Source organism: Mugil cephalus, chromosome 17 (assembly GCF_022458985.1).
Source record: "Mugil cephalus isolate CIBA_MC_2020 chromosome 17, CIBA_Mcephalus_1.1, whole genome shotgun sequence".
Classification (NCBI taxonomy): Eukaryota; Metazoa; Chordata; class Actinopteri; order Mugiliformes; family Mugilidae; genus Mugil; species Mugil cephalus.
The window spans coordinates 8,835,517-8,853,910 of record NC_061786.1 but is presented as its reverse complement, the minus strand read 5'-3'; the positions used below and the strand labels follow the sequence as shown (position 1 = coordinate 8,853,910).

Here is an 18,394-nt window from a genome sequence, read left to right as displayed (position 1 = left end):
CAACACAACACAAAGTGAAAATGTGCGATTTAACTTGACTGAACAACTTGACTCCAGGAAAATGTGCGTGTTCAATGACAAAACTATTGTCATTGAGACTTACAAGAGTCAATATTTGTTCCTACTGCACGATAGCTTGGCCGGCTATGTTTATCTCATCTGGGACAAGGTTAAGAGCTACAAAGAAGTACAAACTCTAGGATGGTAGTAAGACTGTTTATCAATTACTGGCAAATGTGAATTTAAAAATTTTGAGAACACTTAAAAACCAATAATGGGATTAAATTACAGCAAACTAAGTGTCTGAAAGACATGTAATCTGCATACTCTAGATACACACTATATAGAAACACATTAATGTTCTCTTGCCACACAAAAAGTCTTGTTTCCTCTGGCCAGCCTCCAACAAATTAGTCCAACTCTGCTGCAATAGGTAAACACGTAGCACCTGTGCACAGGCTGACACAAGAATTCCTCCTAACTACAACTGTAATAAATGACTTCATCACCATTTTTACATTGTGAAAGTCTTCACAGAGCAATGCAATCCTGTGACTTAAGAGGAGCCTCCTCTCTGACAGGCCATGACCTTGCGAATCCAAAAGCTGCCTAAAGCCTTCACTCTAGTAAAGCTAGAGAGAATGTCATTGAAAAGTAAAATGTCATCTTTCCTATTTGTTCTTCGGGACTGTATAGTAGCCTTGGCATTACCAGGGCGGCTCCTTGCTACGAGAGAGGAATGTTAATGTGTGTTTTGGCAAGAGGGGCAGTCAGCAACGAAAACTCGCTGACATAAGATGTTGAAATGTACAGGCAGCTAATGCACTATTTCCTAACGCTCTCGGATATTTGTGTCTGTAGACTTGTCACATTGTTTCCCACTGCATCCACATTGAATGACTGTATGTTTTATCACGCTGTCAATCGTCCTTCACTCTTAATTTACACCCGACAGAACACAAGGAAGGCTCATAAAGGGATGATTTACCTGTTGAACTCGTAGATGTCCTCTATGTTTCCAAAAAGAGAGCACACTTGCTCCGGCCGTATGGGAAGGTTGCCCGTGTCGATTATGTGTGCCAAATAGTCCTGGTAAAGTTAGACATGGAGTTAAACTTAAAAGCACATGATGAAATTTGATAACGTGTTAATGTCCAAGCATTACACAGGCACGTCCAAATCACTATCAGCAGAGAGAACGTGCACCCTGAGAACCATTTTTTTTCCTTTTTATATCAAAGCTGAGTGATTTGATGTTTAGTTTGTCCGGCTGCTTGTTACAATTTTAAATCTATAAAATATCATCTAATGTACACAAAAATAAGGAAGGATTTTTAGGATTTCTTATGCTAAAAAGGCAGAATCGTTTCACGGGTTAGCTATGTGACGCTTAAAGGATCCTTTTAAGGACTTGTTCCATGGACAGTGCGACTCTCCGTGCCTGTAGTTGCCAGACACAGTCTGTTTCCCTCCCAGAACCTGACTCCCTCTGGACCTCAGGAGCATTCAGAAATGGATAAAAATATCCACACACACACACACACACACAAAAAAAAAAAAGCAAACCAAAGCCAAAAATGCCAACATCTGGATGATTACCCTCTCTTGGTCAATTACACACTCATGTGGGATGCAAACAACTGCAAACGAGTGAAAGAGTAAGTTAACGAGAGGCAAACATGCACACAAACAGCCCGCCGCTAAACAGCCTCCCAGATGATGTGGTGCAAACAGACACACACACACTTAGCAGGCCAGCTGGACAAGCCAGGAGCACAGTCATCACAGCACAATACTGAAGCAGCTGCAGCCCATCATCGATATTAGTAGAGAAAGACTCCTGCTTATGTGCAGTCAGTCCCTTACAAAAAAAACACTACTTGTGTTAAAATGTGCATTGACTTTTGGCATGGTGCATGCGCTTGTGTATCAATCCACATTTTTAATCAAGAGTTAATCCAACATCTCACTAGGTCTTTCTGAACACAGTGAAGCACCAATTACATTCTTGCTTTAACAGTGCTGAGCATGACTAAGCTGGGAGTGTTCGAACCAGGTGTCGGTGATGTAGAAATGCATGCGAGACCAACTGGGGTCAAACAGCTGTTCTCAGAACTTTATCCCATGGAGAACGCTTTAAGAGTAACCATGGAAAAGTGATAAACTGGATTTTACAACAGGGATGAACATGCCTTAAAGCTGCTCCTAAGCTCCATGTCACCGTGTCACCAAGCTGAAGCCCTGAAATAGTTTAAAGCCAAACTGAAGGAAGCATTTCACACATCTCTGACAGATCTGAGGCTCGGTGTGAAATTAAAATAGGCCGCGTGGAATTAAAATGGCCGACGCCACGCTGTAATCACGAAACTATAAGGGGTGCATCTGCGCTCGGCTGCGTTCCCACACTGCAGTCTACGGAAAAAACAATTGCTCCTCTTTCATGTGCGTTATATCTTCAGCTGGCGCAGAGACGCTGGTGTTTGTGTTGGCTGGGAGGGCCTGAGAGTTCAGCTAGCACCCAGGCCTGTGTGCAGGCACGCTGCTGCTGTCGACTGAAATAGTTTGAAGTCCTGGAAGTGTTTGTCAGGAGCAAGTCGTTACTTAAGCTGCACGAGGGGTAGCGCTCCCTCCCTCCCACAGCAAATGCTAGACGCCAGCTCAGTCTGCGACGAGGTGAGGAGAGGTGCTGGCTGGTTTACTGCCAGTCAGACTCAGAAAGGCCTCACGTGTTAAAGCCATTACTGTCAGTGCAGGGGGAGACGACTGCAAACCGAGGGCAAGGGGGGGTTTCTCTGTCTGGAAGTTGTTTCCAGACTACAAAGGTAGAAACCATGATAAGAAATAAGTGGCCCGTTGAGAGGTCAAGTCATCCCAGGCTCATTTTCCACTCTTCACATCTTTTAGATGAGTTTGTCACTATCTTAAACTAAGATCAAAGTGACCGCCATTCACGACACAACAGACCTGCATTGTGTCCCGTTTCTGACTCCAGATACGAGTCCGCAATGCACAGGCTATAAACTTCCACCGCACTGTAAATATACAGGGTGGTTTATACAAAACACTGCACCCCGATCATAAAACGCTGGACAGCCGTCATTTCTATGAACTACAAATCTATAAACAAGGCACACAAATGCCAGATGTCAGGCGTACATTTTTTTGTTCACTGGCTGATTTGTTTGGAAAGCAAAACAATTCGAATGAATCCTGGTCAAGAAAAAGAAACATCCACCGGATGTTTCATAAGTACAGACTCTTGTATCTACAAACAGCTGCTTGGAACAACCAGAACAATTACACATTATTTGCTCTCAACAGCCACTGAGTAAAAATCCCCTATGCAGGATTCTGGCTGCCTAGATTCAGTTAATCACCACTACAGAGCGCTGCAGACATTAAGTCATAGCTGTGTGTTAATCCAAGTCAAACATAGGCTTTGAATACAGGATACTGCTGATTTACCTCTATAATACAGAATGGTTGGCTGAAAGTGAAACACATTAACTGTAATGGAAAGTGGCGCGGCCTGAGTAAAGGCACCACATCCCTGACATCCTCTCACCTCCACGATGCTGCGCAGGTCCCTGACGTACATGCGCTCTGTCTCAATGATCTCCATGACAACGCGGTCCACATAGGTCAGCTTTGGGTTGGGCGCCATGGTATCCGTGACGACCGGTGAGGCAGGAATATGAGGTATTTCGCTGCTCGCCTTCCTGTTGGCAGTGGCGTTGTTGTTGTTCCACTGGTTGCCGATCACCCTGCTCTCCAGCTGTTCCTGCCAGCCGCCCCCGGAACTTGTGAGGGTGGGACTCTGGTTTCCAGCCTGCTCCCTGGTGCCTTCTGATGGACTCAGTTCCAAATTGATGTCGTCCTCGTTTGGTATGGGCGGCGTGGTGGAGGAAGGAAGAGCTGCCGTGCTACCAAAAAGGCTGCGACTGTCGCGGGAAGAACCAGAGGACAGGGTGGACACCAGGCTCACCGGACGATCGCCCTCTCCATCCAGGGACTCGACGCACACCTGGCCGTAGCAGTCTGGGTCCACATCAGCAATGCCCTGGACATGTTCACTGATGGAGAGGGGTGAGGACAACTGAGGAGATTCTGGGATAAAACAAACAGAAGGTAGGTGTCAGTAAACACTAAGTAGCACCTACAGGCAGAACATTGTAAGGAAAACATTTGGTAGAACTTGGTGTTGTGTGGTTTCTGTGTTTTTTTCTGTCTGCAAATGGAGTGTTTTCATACTACTACTACTACTACTATTACTACTACTACTACTACTACACAACATTCTGCTAAATGTTTAGAAAAGAAGTGAAGCAAGTCGTTTTCAGTTGGTTTCAACCTGCATCTCTACCACTAGATGTCACTTATTCTCACATACTGGACCTTTAAAATTTGTTTATTATTACATTTGCAGTACTAATATATCATATATGTATTTTTTTGTTATCAAGCTCAGCGATCATATTTAGGCATTTGCATAGTTGACAGCTGCCATAATATTAATTGCCCTGGACAAAATGCTTTTACTAAACAGATGTCCTTTTAAATTGGGTTAAGGGACATGTTCTCTCGCCAAGCATTGCGATTCCCTCATGTCCTACGCAAATCTTTACCACAGTAGTAAGACTATACATGTTACAGCTACAGAACATTGAACAGACTATCACCAAGAATCAATAAAACGCAGCTCAGAGCTCTGTGCTTCTACTCCCAGGCAAAGATGTGGAGGAGTGGTTTACAGTAAGAGTCCTCCTTCAAATCATTACTGACATGGCCTAATTACAACACTGCATATTGTATGGAAAACCCAGCCATTTCCTCTTTCTCTCCTGACTACTGAAGGCTGAAGCTTGGAAAAACAGAGGGGGGGAGGGGGCAGATGAGAAAAAAAAATGGGTATGGGGTCCAGGAGCTTTGTTTATATGTCTTTAAGGAACTATGTCTGAATTTAAGAGAAATGGAATCCATATTCAATTTCACATCCTTCCTGGCCAGATGGGGATTTTCCTCACAAATGTTTCCTAAATATATGAAGTCATGGCGGTGTGAGAACGGGCCACTGAGTAGCCACTGTGCAGAGAGCTCCGTTTCCTTGAATATTTATAGGGCAAAGAGGTCAAAACGATTTTGCCCAGCCAAAGAAATGGAGCTTTGTCGTGCAATTTGGCCTTCAGACTAATAAATGTAAATCTGCAATGCACAAACCACCATTAAATAAAACGTCTCAAGTAAGTGATATCGCCAAGTGTGGATGTGGAGCATAATTCGGTGTTGATAGCAAACAGCTGTGGCACAGAACAGATATTGTAAAGCATGTTCGTTTGTTTTTTTCTTTTAACTCTAAGTGGCTGGAGAACATTGTTGACTTATCTTCCGTTCACCGAATATGCAAACTTCTACTGGTCCCCCTGGAACAAATTATGTTAAATCCCAATTCATATAAAACATGGGAAGGGCACTGAGCTAGTGATTAATGAAAGTTTGTTGTGCTGCTGGATGATGGACTTCACATGAAAGTCACACTGCCTTTCAGTTTAATCACATTCAAACACAGACACACACTAGACACACACACAGACACACACACACACAAGTCTTGGCATCCCGGAACTTTCCATGAGTCAGTATTGGGCTCATGTCGTTCGTACTACACTCCTCGTTCCACAATCCACATCAAACCTTCCCAACAACGCAGTTCCCATGCAAAGCCTCGCTGGGAGAAACAGATGAGCTGGCAAGCAGGAGCTGACCACCAGAGAAAGCTCTGTTTACGCTCCGTGACAAATCACAGGGTTGATGGTGTAAAGGGGGTGTAGTGGTAAGCTATTACACTCGCTGCACCACAATGAATTAATATAAGGCATCTGCTTCCTTTGCCACTTGTGTCTTTGCCTTTGGGTTTGAGCTGTGCCGTGTCGGGCTTGTGAAACTCCCTTCCTCTTCCCATGTCTTCCTCCCACCAAATATCCTGCTATAATAAAGCTGTTGTGCTGTAGACTGCAGCCACTGCCAAACCAAAAAGGAAGAACAAAAAGAGGAACGGCACAGTGTGGACTAAGTGTAGCCCACATTCTACTTCTTTTTAAAAAGTGCCCACATCCCCTTATCTACCGCATAGGTAGCCAAACCAGACATGCATGACTGATCTACTCTGCACTAAAAAGTAAACAGAAGTGGCGTGGGCACGGTCTGACTTATCCGAAGACATGGGAAAGCACTTGACGTGAGGGCCAGCTCAGCTCCCACTGAAGCTTTGACCACTTCACACACAGACTCTACAAGCAGGAATTATCTGCAGCTGATACCACACGCCACATGTTTTTGGGGAAAGCGACACAAGTTGACAAAGCACTTAATATATTGAAACAGACAGTGCAGAGAAACGCGAGCGGCCTGGCGATCTGAGATAAGCGGGACGCTTGGTCCTGTGCGAGACAGCGCAAAATGTTTCCAGTCTGCCTGTTGGTTTGGACAAAGATGACAAAGTCCATTGGCGGTGAAGCCTGTGTAAGCTGCGTTTTTTTAATCGTCTTTTGACTGTGCTCTTTAATAGAAAGGTGAATTCCGCTAGATAACCAAAAACTGAGAGCGGCTACTAAAAGGACTCCGTCCTTCTCGACCTACGTGTTACAATCTCCAGCGTTACAACAGAAGTAAGCGTGTTCGCAGCCTTGTACGGTCACTTCGAGTTATAGGCGGGTGTCGTGTGTCAAGTGTCCCAACCACCTCAACTCTACTCACGTTCCACCTATTTGTTCATTTTTGAACTAGGTGGGAATCATTCTGAGTCAGGCCCTGTCAAGATGGCGAAAGCTGCCGCCACCCACACTGCACCTATGAAACACCTCGTCAGGAATCCAGGGGATTGTGCGTATCTTTGTACATATTAGTGCCATGGCTTACACATACAATATGATGCTTGGCAATCTAAAAGATATTCTTGTATGATGTCCAGAAAGCTGTAGTCTTTTTACTTTTGCTTATCTCCACAGACCTCTGTGCTAATCTTTGCCGAAACTAAATCACATGCTGTCGACGAGAAGGGACTGGACTTTCCCCTTCATTTGTCCTTACTGAAAAGCTCCCATAATCATAAAGAAAGTAAAAGCAGACTGTAGGGTCTTGCTTGGGGCCGAGGCATCTCTTCAGCATGTGCAAATATTTATCACTAATCGCTGAGGGATCTGTGGCCACAGTGGCAAAGCCGTACCCATCTACTGTGCCACCCTGTTCTCAAATGTGGAGCACTGTAAAGTATCCAGTGTCTAATTTAGCCTTTTAGAAATACACAGACAAGATGTCAATTACAGAGAGACAGATCAGACTACACTGTATTTATGGGCTTTATTTATGATCTTTATTACTGTAATCTTAAATGTACCTGCATTATGCATTTCTGTACTCCGCACTTGTTGGTCGTACAGCGCAGTGTTAACATTCACCACCTTGAAGATTATCAGTACGAATATAAATATACAAACTAAGCAAATTTCGGACTGCTTCCAGGCAATTTGTCACTGTTTACTTTATTGGAAGCAAAACACAGTTATTGGAATTTATCCCTTAAAGGCCAAATGCCAGCGATGTTGTGGCAATAAACTGCGGGGGAAAGGTCTATTAAAAGAAACCACCATAACAGCAGCAGCGAGGAGCGCAAGCTGCTTTAAACCATCTGTTTTCTGCCCGGCTACTAATTGGCTCCAGCAGGCGAATATAACATCCGTACGTAAACGTATGCTTTGCTGCGTGTTAACGGTTTCGATGTAGGCGATAACTGTTCTTTAAACACCTGAGGACGGAGATACATTTGGAAAATGCACAAAATGTTGCATGGATCACAGCAGATGAATAATAATAAGCTGCGTATTACATTGGGAATTATTGTAAAGACGTACCCTGAGCAAGTAGAGGTTCAGTTCAAGAGTTTCATACATTCACTGGAGATTTTCTTTGTACCTACAACTCGTCAAAGCCTGTTGTGAGTATAACCTGTAAGAAGCGTTTCCGTTTATTTACAAAACTTCTCTTGCCACTTCCTACAAACTGCTCAGCGTGTAAACCTGTGAAATCACTTCGTGCCCAGAATAGAGGTGGAGAATGTTAAGTATATGTTACAGGAAAAATCCATTTCAGCCAAGTCAAGATTGTTGTTTTCACATTCACACACACACCACAGTTTCACAGAGTACTCTACCTCCACGTAACACAACACACCCTTTTGTTTCTGTCGTGCATCAATACAGTTGTTAACCCGCGCATGTAACCATTAACCAAGTCAAGGAAGCAGAGATAGTATAGTATGTGGATTACATTTCCGACAGCCTCTTCACCTCAGTAACTCACAGAACCCTTTCAAAGTCTATCCAGACTCCGTGTCCCGACCAAGACAAAGTGTGAAAAGACTGTGTGGTCTTTGATGGATTACATTAGTGCAGACACTTGTGCACGGCGAGATTATCGATGTTGGGCCAAATGGTTGGGATTCCAGAGAAAAGACAGCAAGCCCCTCATTGTAATTCTTTAGATTCCAATTTCCTGACTGTTAAGCTGAGGTTAACATTTACAGACAAAGGTGCGTTAACGCAACGAGCACAACCTCCCTTTTCTTTTGTGCCTCCCTGAATACCCCAGAGCGCACACTTTAATGCGTTCCCACTGTGTGTTCGTACAACCTGTCCAACTGAAGTGATTTTGAAACGGAATAAAATATCATCAGCTGATATGAGATCTTCATTTTAGGAGAAAAATGTGGAGTTTGAGGAGTATGGTTTTGGGTAAATGCATCAAACTGTTTTATGAATAAAAGCAGACATTCGCCTACAGGGGAGGTTGATGACTGATGATGTAAAGTCTACACATCTTTTCATTGTGGTCTGAGGTTATCAGACAGAACAATACACGCAGTTCATGAACTTCCCTGCCTCTAGCATCACGGTTGTATGAGTAACAAGCAGTGCCTAATAAGGAGGTGGAAGAGCTGAATAGAAACTCTGAAATGAATACCACAACACCTGGTCATTAACTTTATGACAGCAATGATCTCTATCTGTCCGAAGTGTATGAGAAACACACAGAATTCCTTTATTTTGAAATACTTTTGTTTTGTTTTTTGCATTATTGGCGAACGTCAGACACATCTAAGAAACGGCCCCAGTCAGTGATGCATTCTCATAATAAGCAGACGTGATCTGGCAAATATCAGCACATCCTGTGTGCCAAGCCGCAGTAAATATTACCACCTACTCCACGGAGATAAGCCATGGCATGCAGCTCTGACGTCAGCTGAATAACCATGTGATGATGTGACCAGCATTTTCTCGTCGCTTCATGCAAACCTTGTGCTTCTATGCAGATACTCATGCAAACTGCACCTCAGACAAACTACAGTTTCCGTTTCTCACACATGTAAAAGTTAACTCCGTCCTTGTACCCGGCTGATCTAAATTATGGTTTCCACTTAGCGGAGAGGAAGCCACGAGATCTTTGTAAACGGTGAATTGCGTAACACGATGTTCCTCCTGACTTATAGTATTAGGAAACTAAGCAGACACAAACGGCGGTAATAACAACAACAACACATGAAAATTATAGTGCAGGTTTCACACTACACCGTGGAAAACATCACAGGCGTCACGACAGACAATCGACTGCCCTAATTATATGTTTTAAATGTCTCTCTTGAGCAAGGTTATGTCTGTAGTCATTGTTAATGTATTAATCTCGGCTTACCTTAAGGATGGAATCAACCCTTCGAATAAAGCAAGACGGATAAAGCACAATGTATAAAGCTCCACATCGCTTTTTTCCTCGCTCCTCTCCAATCCCTCCGACTCCTGTGACTAAACTCTTAATATGATGAGTGATGAGTGTGTACTTCTTAGTGAAAAAAGAAGCTGCCTCCCAAACAGACACACCTGTATGACTACAACAGATGAATTTACCAAGACCCTGAGTGAATGGGAACTTTGCATTTGCCTACAGGAATACAGAGAGTTTGTTCCTCCTGTGCTGCTCAGTCTGAGCCTTTGTTTTTTAAGCAAATCAGGGGCAAAGAAGGAGGAACAACACGGCCTATATTTATGTTCGCCATGCAAATGCTTACTGTGCCCGATAGCTAAAGAAATGCTTATCATTTAGAAAATGAGCTTTCAGGGTTTGTCTTCCGACTGGAAAACATGTGACAGCGGCCGCTCTGAAGCACCTCGGCCCTGCACACATTTCTTTCCTGTGGTCACTCTGTCGTTTGAGCCGGTGTTTGGCATTTTCTCTGAGAGCGGAAAAAGAACAATACGCGTATGTACGGGCGAAGGCGATTGAGACAGAACATCCTACAGAAAGAAAACAAGCCCCTGCCTGCTCAGTTAACAACCTTTGCTCAGCTGCTCCTACCTGATTCACAATGAGTCACGTATCAAATGGTGATGAATCGACACCCTGTGTACAGTGAATCACATCTAAAGCCGACCTGCGCTGCTGCTCCAGACACTATCAGCAAATCAGAAAGGACTGTCATCAATGTCGCTTTTATTTATACAGCACATCTAAAAAGCCAAGGCCAACCGAAGTGCTTAACAGGATAAAATAGTCAACGACAACAATAAAAAAAAAAAAAAAAAAAAAAGATCATCCTGTTGATTCCTCGTGTCTAAGCAGCTTTGTATATGACTTCTATTCTCTTTGGACAAAGAGTTTTTCAACAAGTGGTGATGTAAGTTTACAACTTAACTTGGAACGCATTTTCTTGACGCAAGTCCTGACTCAAGGCGCTGTGTTTCCAGCTCTCTTTTTGTGCAAGCACACGGTTATCGCATTACATAACTGTCATCGCATTACAAGATGTAACAAGGTGGAAAATACTTGTTGATTTGTTCGCTCTCAACCAAGGAGAAAGAATAACAACTTCCAACCAGCCCTAGAGATGAGAGCTAATCTGGCAACTAATCCTTTGGATCTAAGGCTACAGTGTGTAGCCCTGTTTCCTTCGGGAGTGGGACTACATCTTAATAAAGCCCTCCCGCCCCTCCACGTCCACTCTGCGCTTCCTTTTTCAACACCCCACCTCTGGCAGCCATCTCCTCCCCACGGTGGCTGCTGGGAGACAGGGAGGTAACCTTGTTCTGATCCCCTTGGGAAAAACTCCTCCCCACCTGGCAACGGTGAATGGCTGCCCCCCAGGAGGGCACGAGGCGCAAGCATAAAGGGTGTGCTCTCAGGATTAGGCCCCCGAGTCTTCACAGACCATTATCAAACAGCATGAGTCAGAACAGTGGTGATTAGTCACAAAGACCGATGGGGCTGGAGTGATCTCTCGCTCCTTGATGGAGGGAAGAATTTAGGGCACCTCGAGGGTTTTTTTTGCCTTAAACGGTCCTTCATATGTATAAAATGGTTTGATGTATGCCCGTATTTGGCCCCGCGGTGAGCTTTCAATGCTGGGTTAATAATTAGCCTGAAGGTCGGTAAATAAACCGCAGAGAACAACACACAAAAACTCAACTTGCATTCCTCGCCGACAGTCAAGGTCAAAATGTTGTGCTGGAAGTTGTTTGGGAATTCTGGCGCTTAAAAGTGAAACTAACCACGTGTCTTCCACAATCTTTTTTTTTTTTTTTTTTTTATTGAGTGTTACTGAACACTTTTACAATTTCCCGGATCCATGAAGAGCTGTCAATGATGAACCTACAGACTTATACTGCCATAAAATGTGGCTACTACAGAAACTGTCATATAATAGCTTCTGATCAAAGTGAATATTATTTCAAAATTTCAGCCTTAAAACCGCAAACAAGAATAAAAAAAAAAAAAAAACATTACTAGCATTAAGAAGGCAGATTTCTCCGCGTATTAAAAGGACAAAACTCTTCAAAAAGCTCAAATTTAATCCTGTAAAACTCCTCTGCGCTTGACACAGACTCTAAAGGCTCCAGCCGTGCCAGCTGACCTCAGTGCATAGGCATGTGATGATCCACTTAGGAAACTCCTCCAACAACAAGCCCCCCCCCAGCCCACTCCTAGAGCTCAAACACACTTGAATAAAGCGAGTCACAGACCTGTTCACAATTCCCATTTCCTCATGAGAGCACACACACTTCGGGGGGCCTGAGGTGTGAGTCTATTGTAAACTTTACCACCAATCTGACAGCCTGCAACCAAACAGCTGTCCTGTTAGCGCCCCTCTGCAGAGTGCGCGCAGGCTGGTGGCAGGACAGCTGTGAAGTGTGGAGGAGGAGAGGAGGTCAGGGAGGAGCACATCACGCTGGTTAGCACATGCGGCGCTATAAAGGGTGTGATGGTGGTTTTTCTGGGTGTTTAGGCCTTCATTATACTTACCAGTCCAATGAAGAATTTAACACTTAGTTCAGACAGTCTTTATGTACATAACTTAATGCAGAACAAATACAAGATTTTCCCAGGCTCTAATAAAATCAACAATCCTTTATAACGATGTGTTATTAAAACCATCATTATTTTTTTTTTAGCTTAGCACAGTGTCTGCAGTGTGATCGGAATATTTTAACGTGCGACATAGTTGCCAGCAAAACATCATCTGAATGTTAAGAGTTGAAGAGGAAGCGGATAAAGAGTTTTATACATTCAAATGAGGCCGTCCGACAGGAACAACCAAAGCAGAGAGCCTGTAACTAATGTGGGTAATCCACCGGAAGAGTTCTATAGAAGGAATGCTATTGAGGGAGGCTGTAAAATGATTTACATTGAAATAAAATCTTTTGTGAGGAATACTGGAGTTAGAGTCAAACAATGGAAGGAAATGAAATACAGTGAATGCGGCGCTGTGCGAATGTTTTACATAAACCTATGCAGCTCAGGATAGAGGAGGATAAGAGGCCGCCGGGGTGTTCAGCGAGCATCAGCGCATGGGCTCCAATCTTTGTCCAACGGGAGCTCCTACAGGCTCACCTGAGGCTGCGTGCGATTAACGCTACAGGCAATTAAGCAGGGAAAGATTTCCAGTCCAGGAGCTCCATTAACAAGTCCACTCAGAGACGCAGCCATCCCTGCCATCATCCATCTAAGTCCACAATCCTATGCCCACTGGTCTGGAAAAGCTGCAGTGAATGGAGATGATCCGTCCGTCCTGTCCCCCCCAGAACCCTTTTAAAGCTGTACATTCTGCACACACAGCTACATTCCTGCTTGGGGTTAAGTAGGTCAGAGGGAACCCTTATCTTTGAGAGAGCTGCTCCATACAGGCATAGGTCTGGTTGACGCACTGTCAGTGGACTGACACTAGACCTGATTTAGTTTAGAACACATTTCACATGTTGGATTGTAATCACGGTGGTTCACGCTCCAGCACCATGATGAAAACTTTGATGGAAATTATAAGGGGTCTAAAATAGGCTCCCATCATCCCATTTGCCTGGGAAAAGAGTGCAGAACAATGAAAAAATACTCGCGACAGCTGCAAAGACCATTACGCCGGAGCCGTGGATGACATATTTTCCTTCATGGCGATTTGGTCTGATAATGCACAGTGCCCTCCAAAGCCAGCTCGCAGTAAAATAGTCGGCGTGGCGAATTCCACCATCGCAAATCCTTCAGAGGAACTGGAGCCGGGTAGTAACTACAACCTTTTCGTCGTTTACCTTGACCAGACGGGGGGGGGGGGGGCTTCCTTTCACCGTGTGCGTTCTTCCTGCCTGTTAACCACATTCAATCATCACCTCACACAGATGGCACAGCACCAGCAGCCCCTGCGCCTTAATTACCATCTACCTGTCCGTCCACAGCGGGACCAGGTCAGTCACACTTTAACTCCAGCTGCTTCTTCAACAAACCTGTCTGAAAACGTTTCAGCTGTAGGTGGGTGTTCTAGCACTGCAGAGGTGATTCTGCACCAGACACACGAGCTGAAAAACGAGCTGCGAGAGAACGCGCAGTTGCAGCGGAGTGGCCTTTAGAGGAAGTGGAGATGACGATTTTCACGAGGGCGGCGCACGTCTCCTGCAGCCAAAAGTGAACCAGAGGGACAGGCGTGGGGGGATGAAGGAAACCATTGAAACATTGGTAGTCTTCAGCCAAAGTGGAAGCCCAGCGCCAAATGTGTTCAGCACGTAAGAGAGAGAGGGGGAGTCGGGGTGAGGGATAGAGCAGGCGAACAGATACAAAGAGGCCCTGTGTCTGTGCTGTGACTCTCCGACTGAAGATAATGAACACTAAAATAATATGTAATTCGAGTGGCCCGAGCATACAAGGTCAGCACCACTGGCTAGACGGACCATCTTGGCTGTCAGGGGTTCTGATGCGTTCTGGTTTGATGTGTGAGTGTTCGGGGGATTCAGCTGCATGAAGGGGGGTTGGCCGAGCTCCACAGCCACACAAAGAGCCTCTCTGCCAGCCGGGACTGTAGGAGGGGAGTTCATTGCTCTTTCAGCTCTGGCTCTCAAAGCCTCTACATTTCCTCTGTTCTTCCATTTCCAGCATTTTTCCATTCACCTCTGCTGTACTTCTGTGTTATGTTAGCGCGCGGCCTTGCGTAACCAGATACACCAGTAGGAATAAACAGACTTTTTTTTTAAAAGTCCATATCGTGAAACTTGATTGATTCGCAGGCAGCAATTACAAGAGCATAGGTCAGACTAAATATAACTGCGGTGGTCTTACCTTCCCCCATTGGGCCCTGGCGGAGAGCAGAGTGGGACCCCTCTGGCATGGCACGCAGGCCTCTGGAACTGACAAAGGAAAAGCCGAAGGGTCAAGGACAATCCAGACATTTCATGTCAAGACTTACAGTAAATACAGCGGGGCAGGATTTTATTAAAAACGCCCTTGGTGTCCCAATCTTTTGTCAACAAACTCGCCTCTCTCTCTCAACTAGACACGGCCTCTGTAGGTCTTATATAAAAGGGACATTTTTCCCCGTCCCTTGCTCCCAGCCCTGCATTGGCTCATGCAGGTCACTTGGTAATGCGTGGTGAAGTTAAGGTTGAGATATGTGGAGGCAACAGTGATATGGGCTCATACTAATGAGCAGAGAAAGGCCAGGAATGACTCAGACATGAATGGACACTCAAGAGATTATAAGTAAATCTTAAAGGATCTGAGACCCTCTGTAATGGCTATCTGACTAATATAAATGTCAGTTACACCTCTTTAATTGACGTATCAAAGTGCTGTGCATGAGGAAGAAGGACATAAATGCAAATACAGGCTACATAAAATGAAGAGCATTACAAGCAACACAAAACCTGCTTTGTTTGTACACATTTCTTTAGCGATAGCAACCATCCAGTGAGATTACAGGTTTGTCTCCGGTGGCATGTATCCTTCTAATCCCTTATGCCAGGCTGTGGGGTTCTTAATGATGAGCCGTGTCTCCTCTGAGCCTCCGTGCTGCCGGTTTCCTCACATCACTGCCTCTCCGGCTCCTTAGAGCAAATTAACAATAAGTGCATGAGAACTCGCCTCCCTGTGATTCCTGGTGAGCCTCCGGCCTTTTTAAACATCGCATTCTTGGGCCAGCTAGATCAGAGGAGCAGGAATTCTTCGGGGATTAGGATGGGCATTGTTCCTAGTGCATCTGCTGGCCACTGTGCCGAGCTGACAGCCAGGCCAGCTGAGGCCAAAGCGAGCGCGCTGCCAGGAAGGTTCGCCAATTAAGATGTGCAGGAATGCAAGAAGAGAAGTCACAGAGCTGGATCGGCCCGTTAAGATCGCTTATCCGCTGCAGGGCAGCAGTTGCAGCCTGGACTGAAGGAAAAGCTTGTGGAGCCGTGGCTTTACCGGCGCACTGTGATATAATTTGTTTGGAGACGTACACAAGAGTGGATGTGCATTCATGACGACGGCTTCACAATCATTTAGCGACTTTTACTGTGGGGTGGTATGTAAAGATAAGATAACAAAGATAAGACAGCTGTGTCCCTGTTTGCATGTTTGAACTTGGCCAAATAAATCCTTAATGAAACAGAATTTGAAAATGTGTCTGGACGGCATACTTTGTTCTTGTTGAGTGGATGTCATTTTGTGACATTTAAAGCTAATATTATTTAGCTATTTATTGCAGACAACGACCAGAGTGCGTAGGACGGACTTTTATTCACAAAAGGCACTTTGTGTCTTCAAAAACTTTGAACAATACTTCCAATTCAACCATTAACCATTAATCTGTTGGTCGGTGGACGTACTGCAGATAGAAACAAGACTCCGGTCTATGCGACTGCAGTCAACAAACTTATTGCAGAGCAAAGAGTGTAACAAATGCAGTAAACATGGAAATGCGCTCAGTCCAGTCGGGGCGGCTCTGCTACAATGACATTCCTTGAAGTCTCCTCAGTCTTTGACCGAGCTCGGCCAATTGAATTTGAAGTGGTGGTTAAGTTTGTGTAACCTGCCAGAGCGGTCCTGACATTGAAGGGCAGGCTTTGAACTTGTCTCTGTGAACAGTGAACTAATAAAATCCTCTGACAATCCCACCTACTATGACCTCGGAGCTAACCCTGCCTAATGACCAGACCCAAACTATGCTAATCTGTCTCTTCGTCAAAGAGAGGCTAGACTGGGTATAAAAAGTTCAAACCCAGACACACTATAGAAGTTTGGGCCTAAAAAAAATGTTTTCCCAGTGTCTTATCAAAGGCCGCTGGTAGGTGCAGAAAGACGGACTGGGAAGAGGAATGTTTTAAAATGTCTAAAAAGATATGGTAAAGCAGTGTAACCCTCAGTCTGGACAGAACCCACATCTGGACAGGATTCAACAATCGTAACTCATTAAGTTCCACCGTCGACCTGCTGACATATGGTAACTTCAAATCCTTGTTTTCCTAAGGAGGGGGCACGGACAAATTTCAAATCCTAAAAAAAACACACCACATACAGACTAACATTCATGCCAAGCTGACCACCTGTGCCTGAACTAGCTGCCATTCCAGACAAATGGAGAGCATTTGGTTCCCACAGCTGATGACTGCATTACCCACAGCATGAACCTCCCGCATGGGAATTCGCAACTTGCCCCTTAATTGAAGACAGACGCCCCAAGAGCCGATCTGATAGGTATTAAAAGAAAGACCTGCAATGGGCCGTTTCTTCAGATGGGTTGATAAACTTCCCCGTTTCTCTAATCGACGGGTTTAATGCTGATCCAGGCAGTCGTGGCCTGGATTCCTCTCTTTAAAACAAAACAAACAGATGATTAAGGGGAGCAGATGCCGGCCACGATACAGCGCTCATGCAAATAAAGAGGAAATTTACACAGAGCCATCACCGCTGAGGTGTTCGCGGCCTCAGTCGCATTAAAAGAATACGCAGAGACAAATGAATACCTAGAACCAAGATCCTTGTTCAAGGAATGTAACAGGAAAAGAGTCCTCGGGGCATGAGGGACATCTGGAGCATTTTTCACTATTGACAGTCTGTCAAGGTTATGAAACCAGTGAAACCGTCTACTGAGGAAGCCGAAGGAAAAACAACTTCTCCTCTTGGGGAGACTTGCCACTTTCTCCGTCTCTTCAGGAAGGCAATACAGAGTGCACAGACAAGCCGGTGAGGATGTGACACCAGCACCGCAGTTATGTTGGCAATCGTGATGTGTAACAGCGTCCAAAGGCGGCTGCCAGCCGACGATGCACGTAACTAGCGAGGTCCGATCCGGCATCTCGTCCGAGGATTAATCAGCCTTTTGTGCATTAATTAAAACATCGATTTGCGCTGGCGCACAACTAAAAATAGGAGATTTTCTGCTGAGCTTCTCTCTTTCAGGCTGTTGCGTCTAGAAGCATGACGTAAGCCCTGTGGGATGTGTTCAGCGAGATACGGCGGGCGGCCGGGTGGGGGGTCTCTTAAAGTCACCACCAGTCAGGAGTCAGACGGATGTTTACGTTCAGAACAAATAAAAATTCGACCTGGCATGGCTTTCTGAGGGCCACAATCCTACAGGCCAACTAATTATTTCAGCACCGACGCCATGTTTATCTTGCACGACCTTTCTCTTACCCTCTTACCCTGTGTACCCCTGCAGAAAATACCCCCGGCCTTTCTTGCCAGCGCCCTCTTTCCAAAATTACTCCTGCAGTATGTCCCCCTAACACACAGGCTTTAATAGCTTTTCATTCAGAGGAGAAAACAATACAACCCTGATGGTCACTCTTTCGCCTCAATCAAATGCACAACCTCCACAAAGGCGCTGGCTTAGCCTTCCCACAGACGCACAACACAGAAGCCTATTTCAGTGTTTGTCCGCTGCGTTTTTGAGCTCCATCCCGACGAACACCCAGAGGGCACTGTTAGGAGTTTTGCCCATCTGTTGCACGTACGCTCAGGCCAAAATAGCGCTTAATGGGAGAATAATTGTTTCCCACTGCTGCGAGAAAGGAGAAACAGCTATTTTCGCTTCCACACCTTTGACCTATCGCCGCAGAAG

General features: G+C 45.1%; 1 protein-coding gene across 4 annotated transcripts in view; it reads right to left on the bottom strand.

Moving 5' to 3' along the window:
• LOC125023333 (pleckstrin homology domain-containing family G member 3) overlaps positions 1-18,394 on the bottom strand; it is a 30,658-nt gene that overhangs the window by 10,574 nt on the left and 1,690 nt on the right. For all 4 annotated transcript variants that reach the window (XM_047610536.1, XM_047610534.1, XM_047610535.1 and 1 more), the window contains exons 2-4: positions 14,638-14,705; positions 3,566-4,107; positions 989-1,089 (exon numbers count right to left, since the gene is read on the bottom strand). In XM_047610536.1, the coding sequence (XP_047466492.1) occupies positions 989-1,089; positions 3,566-4,107; positions 14,638-14,686 (692 nt within the window). In that variant the 5' untranslated portion in view covers positions 14,687-14,705. The remainder of the gene's footprint in view (positions 1-988; positions 1,090-3,565; positions 4,108-14,637; positions 14,706-18,394) is intronic.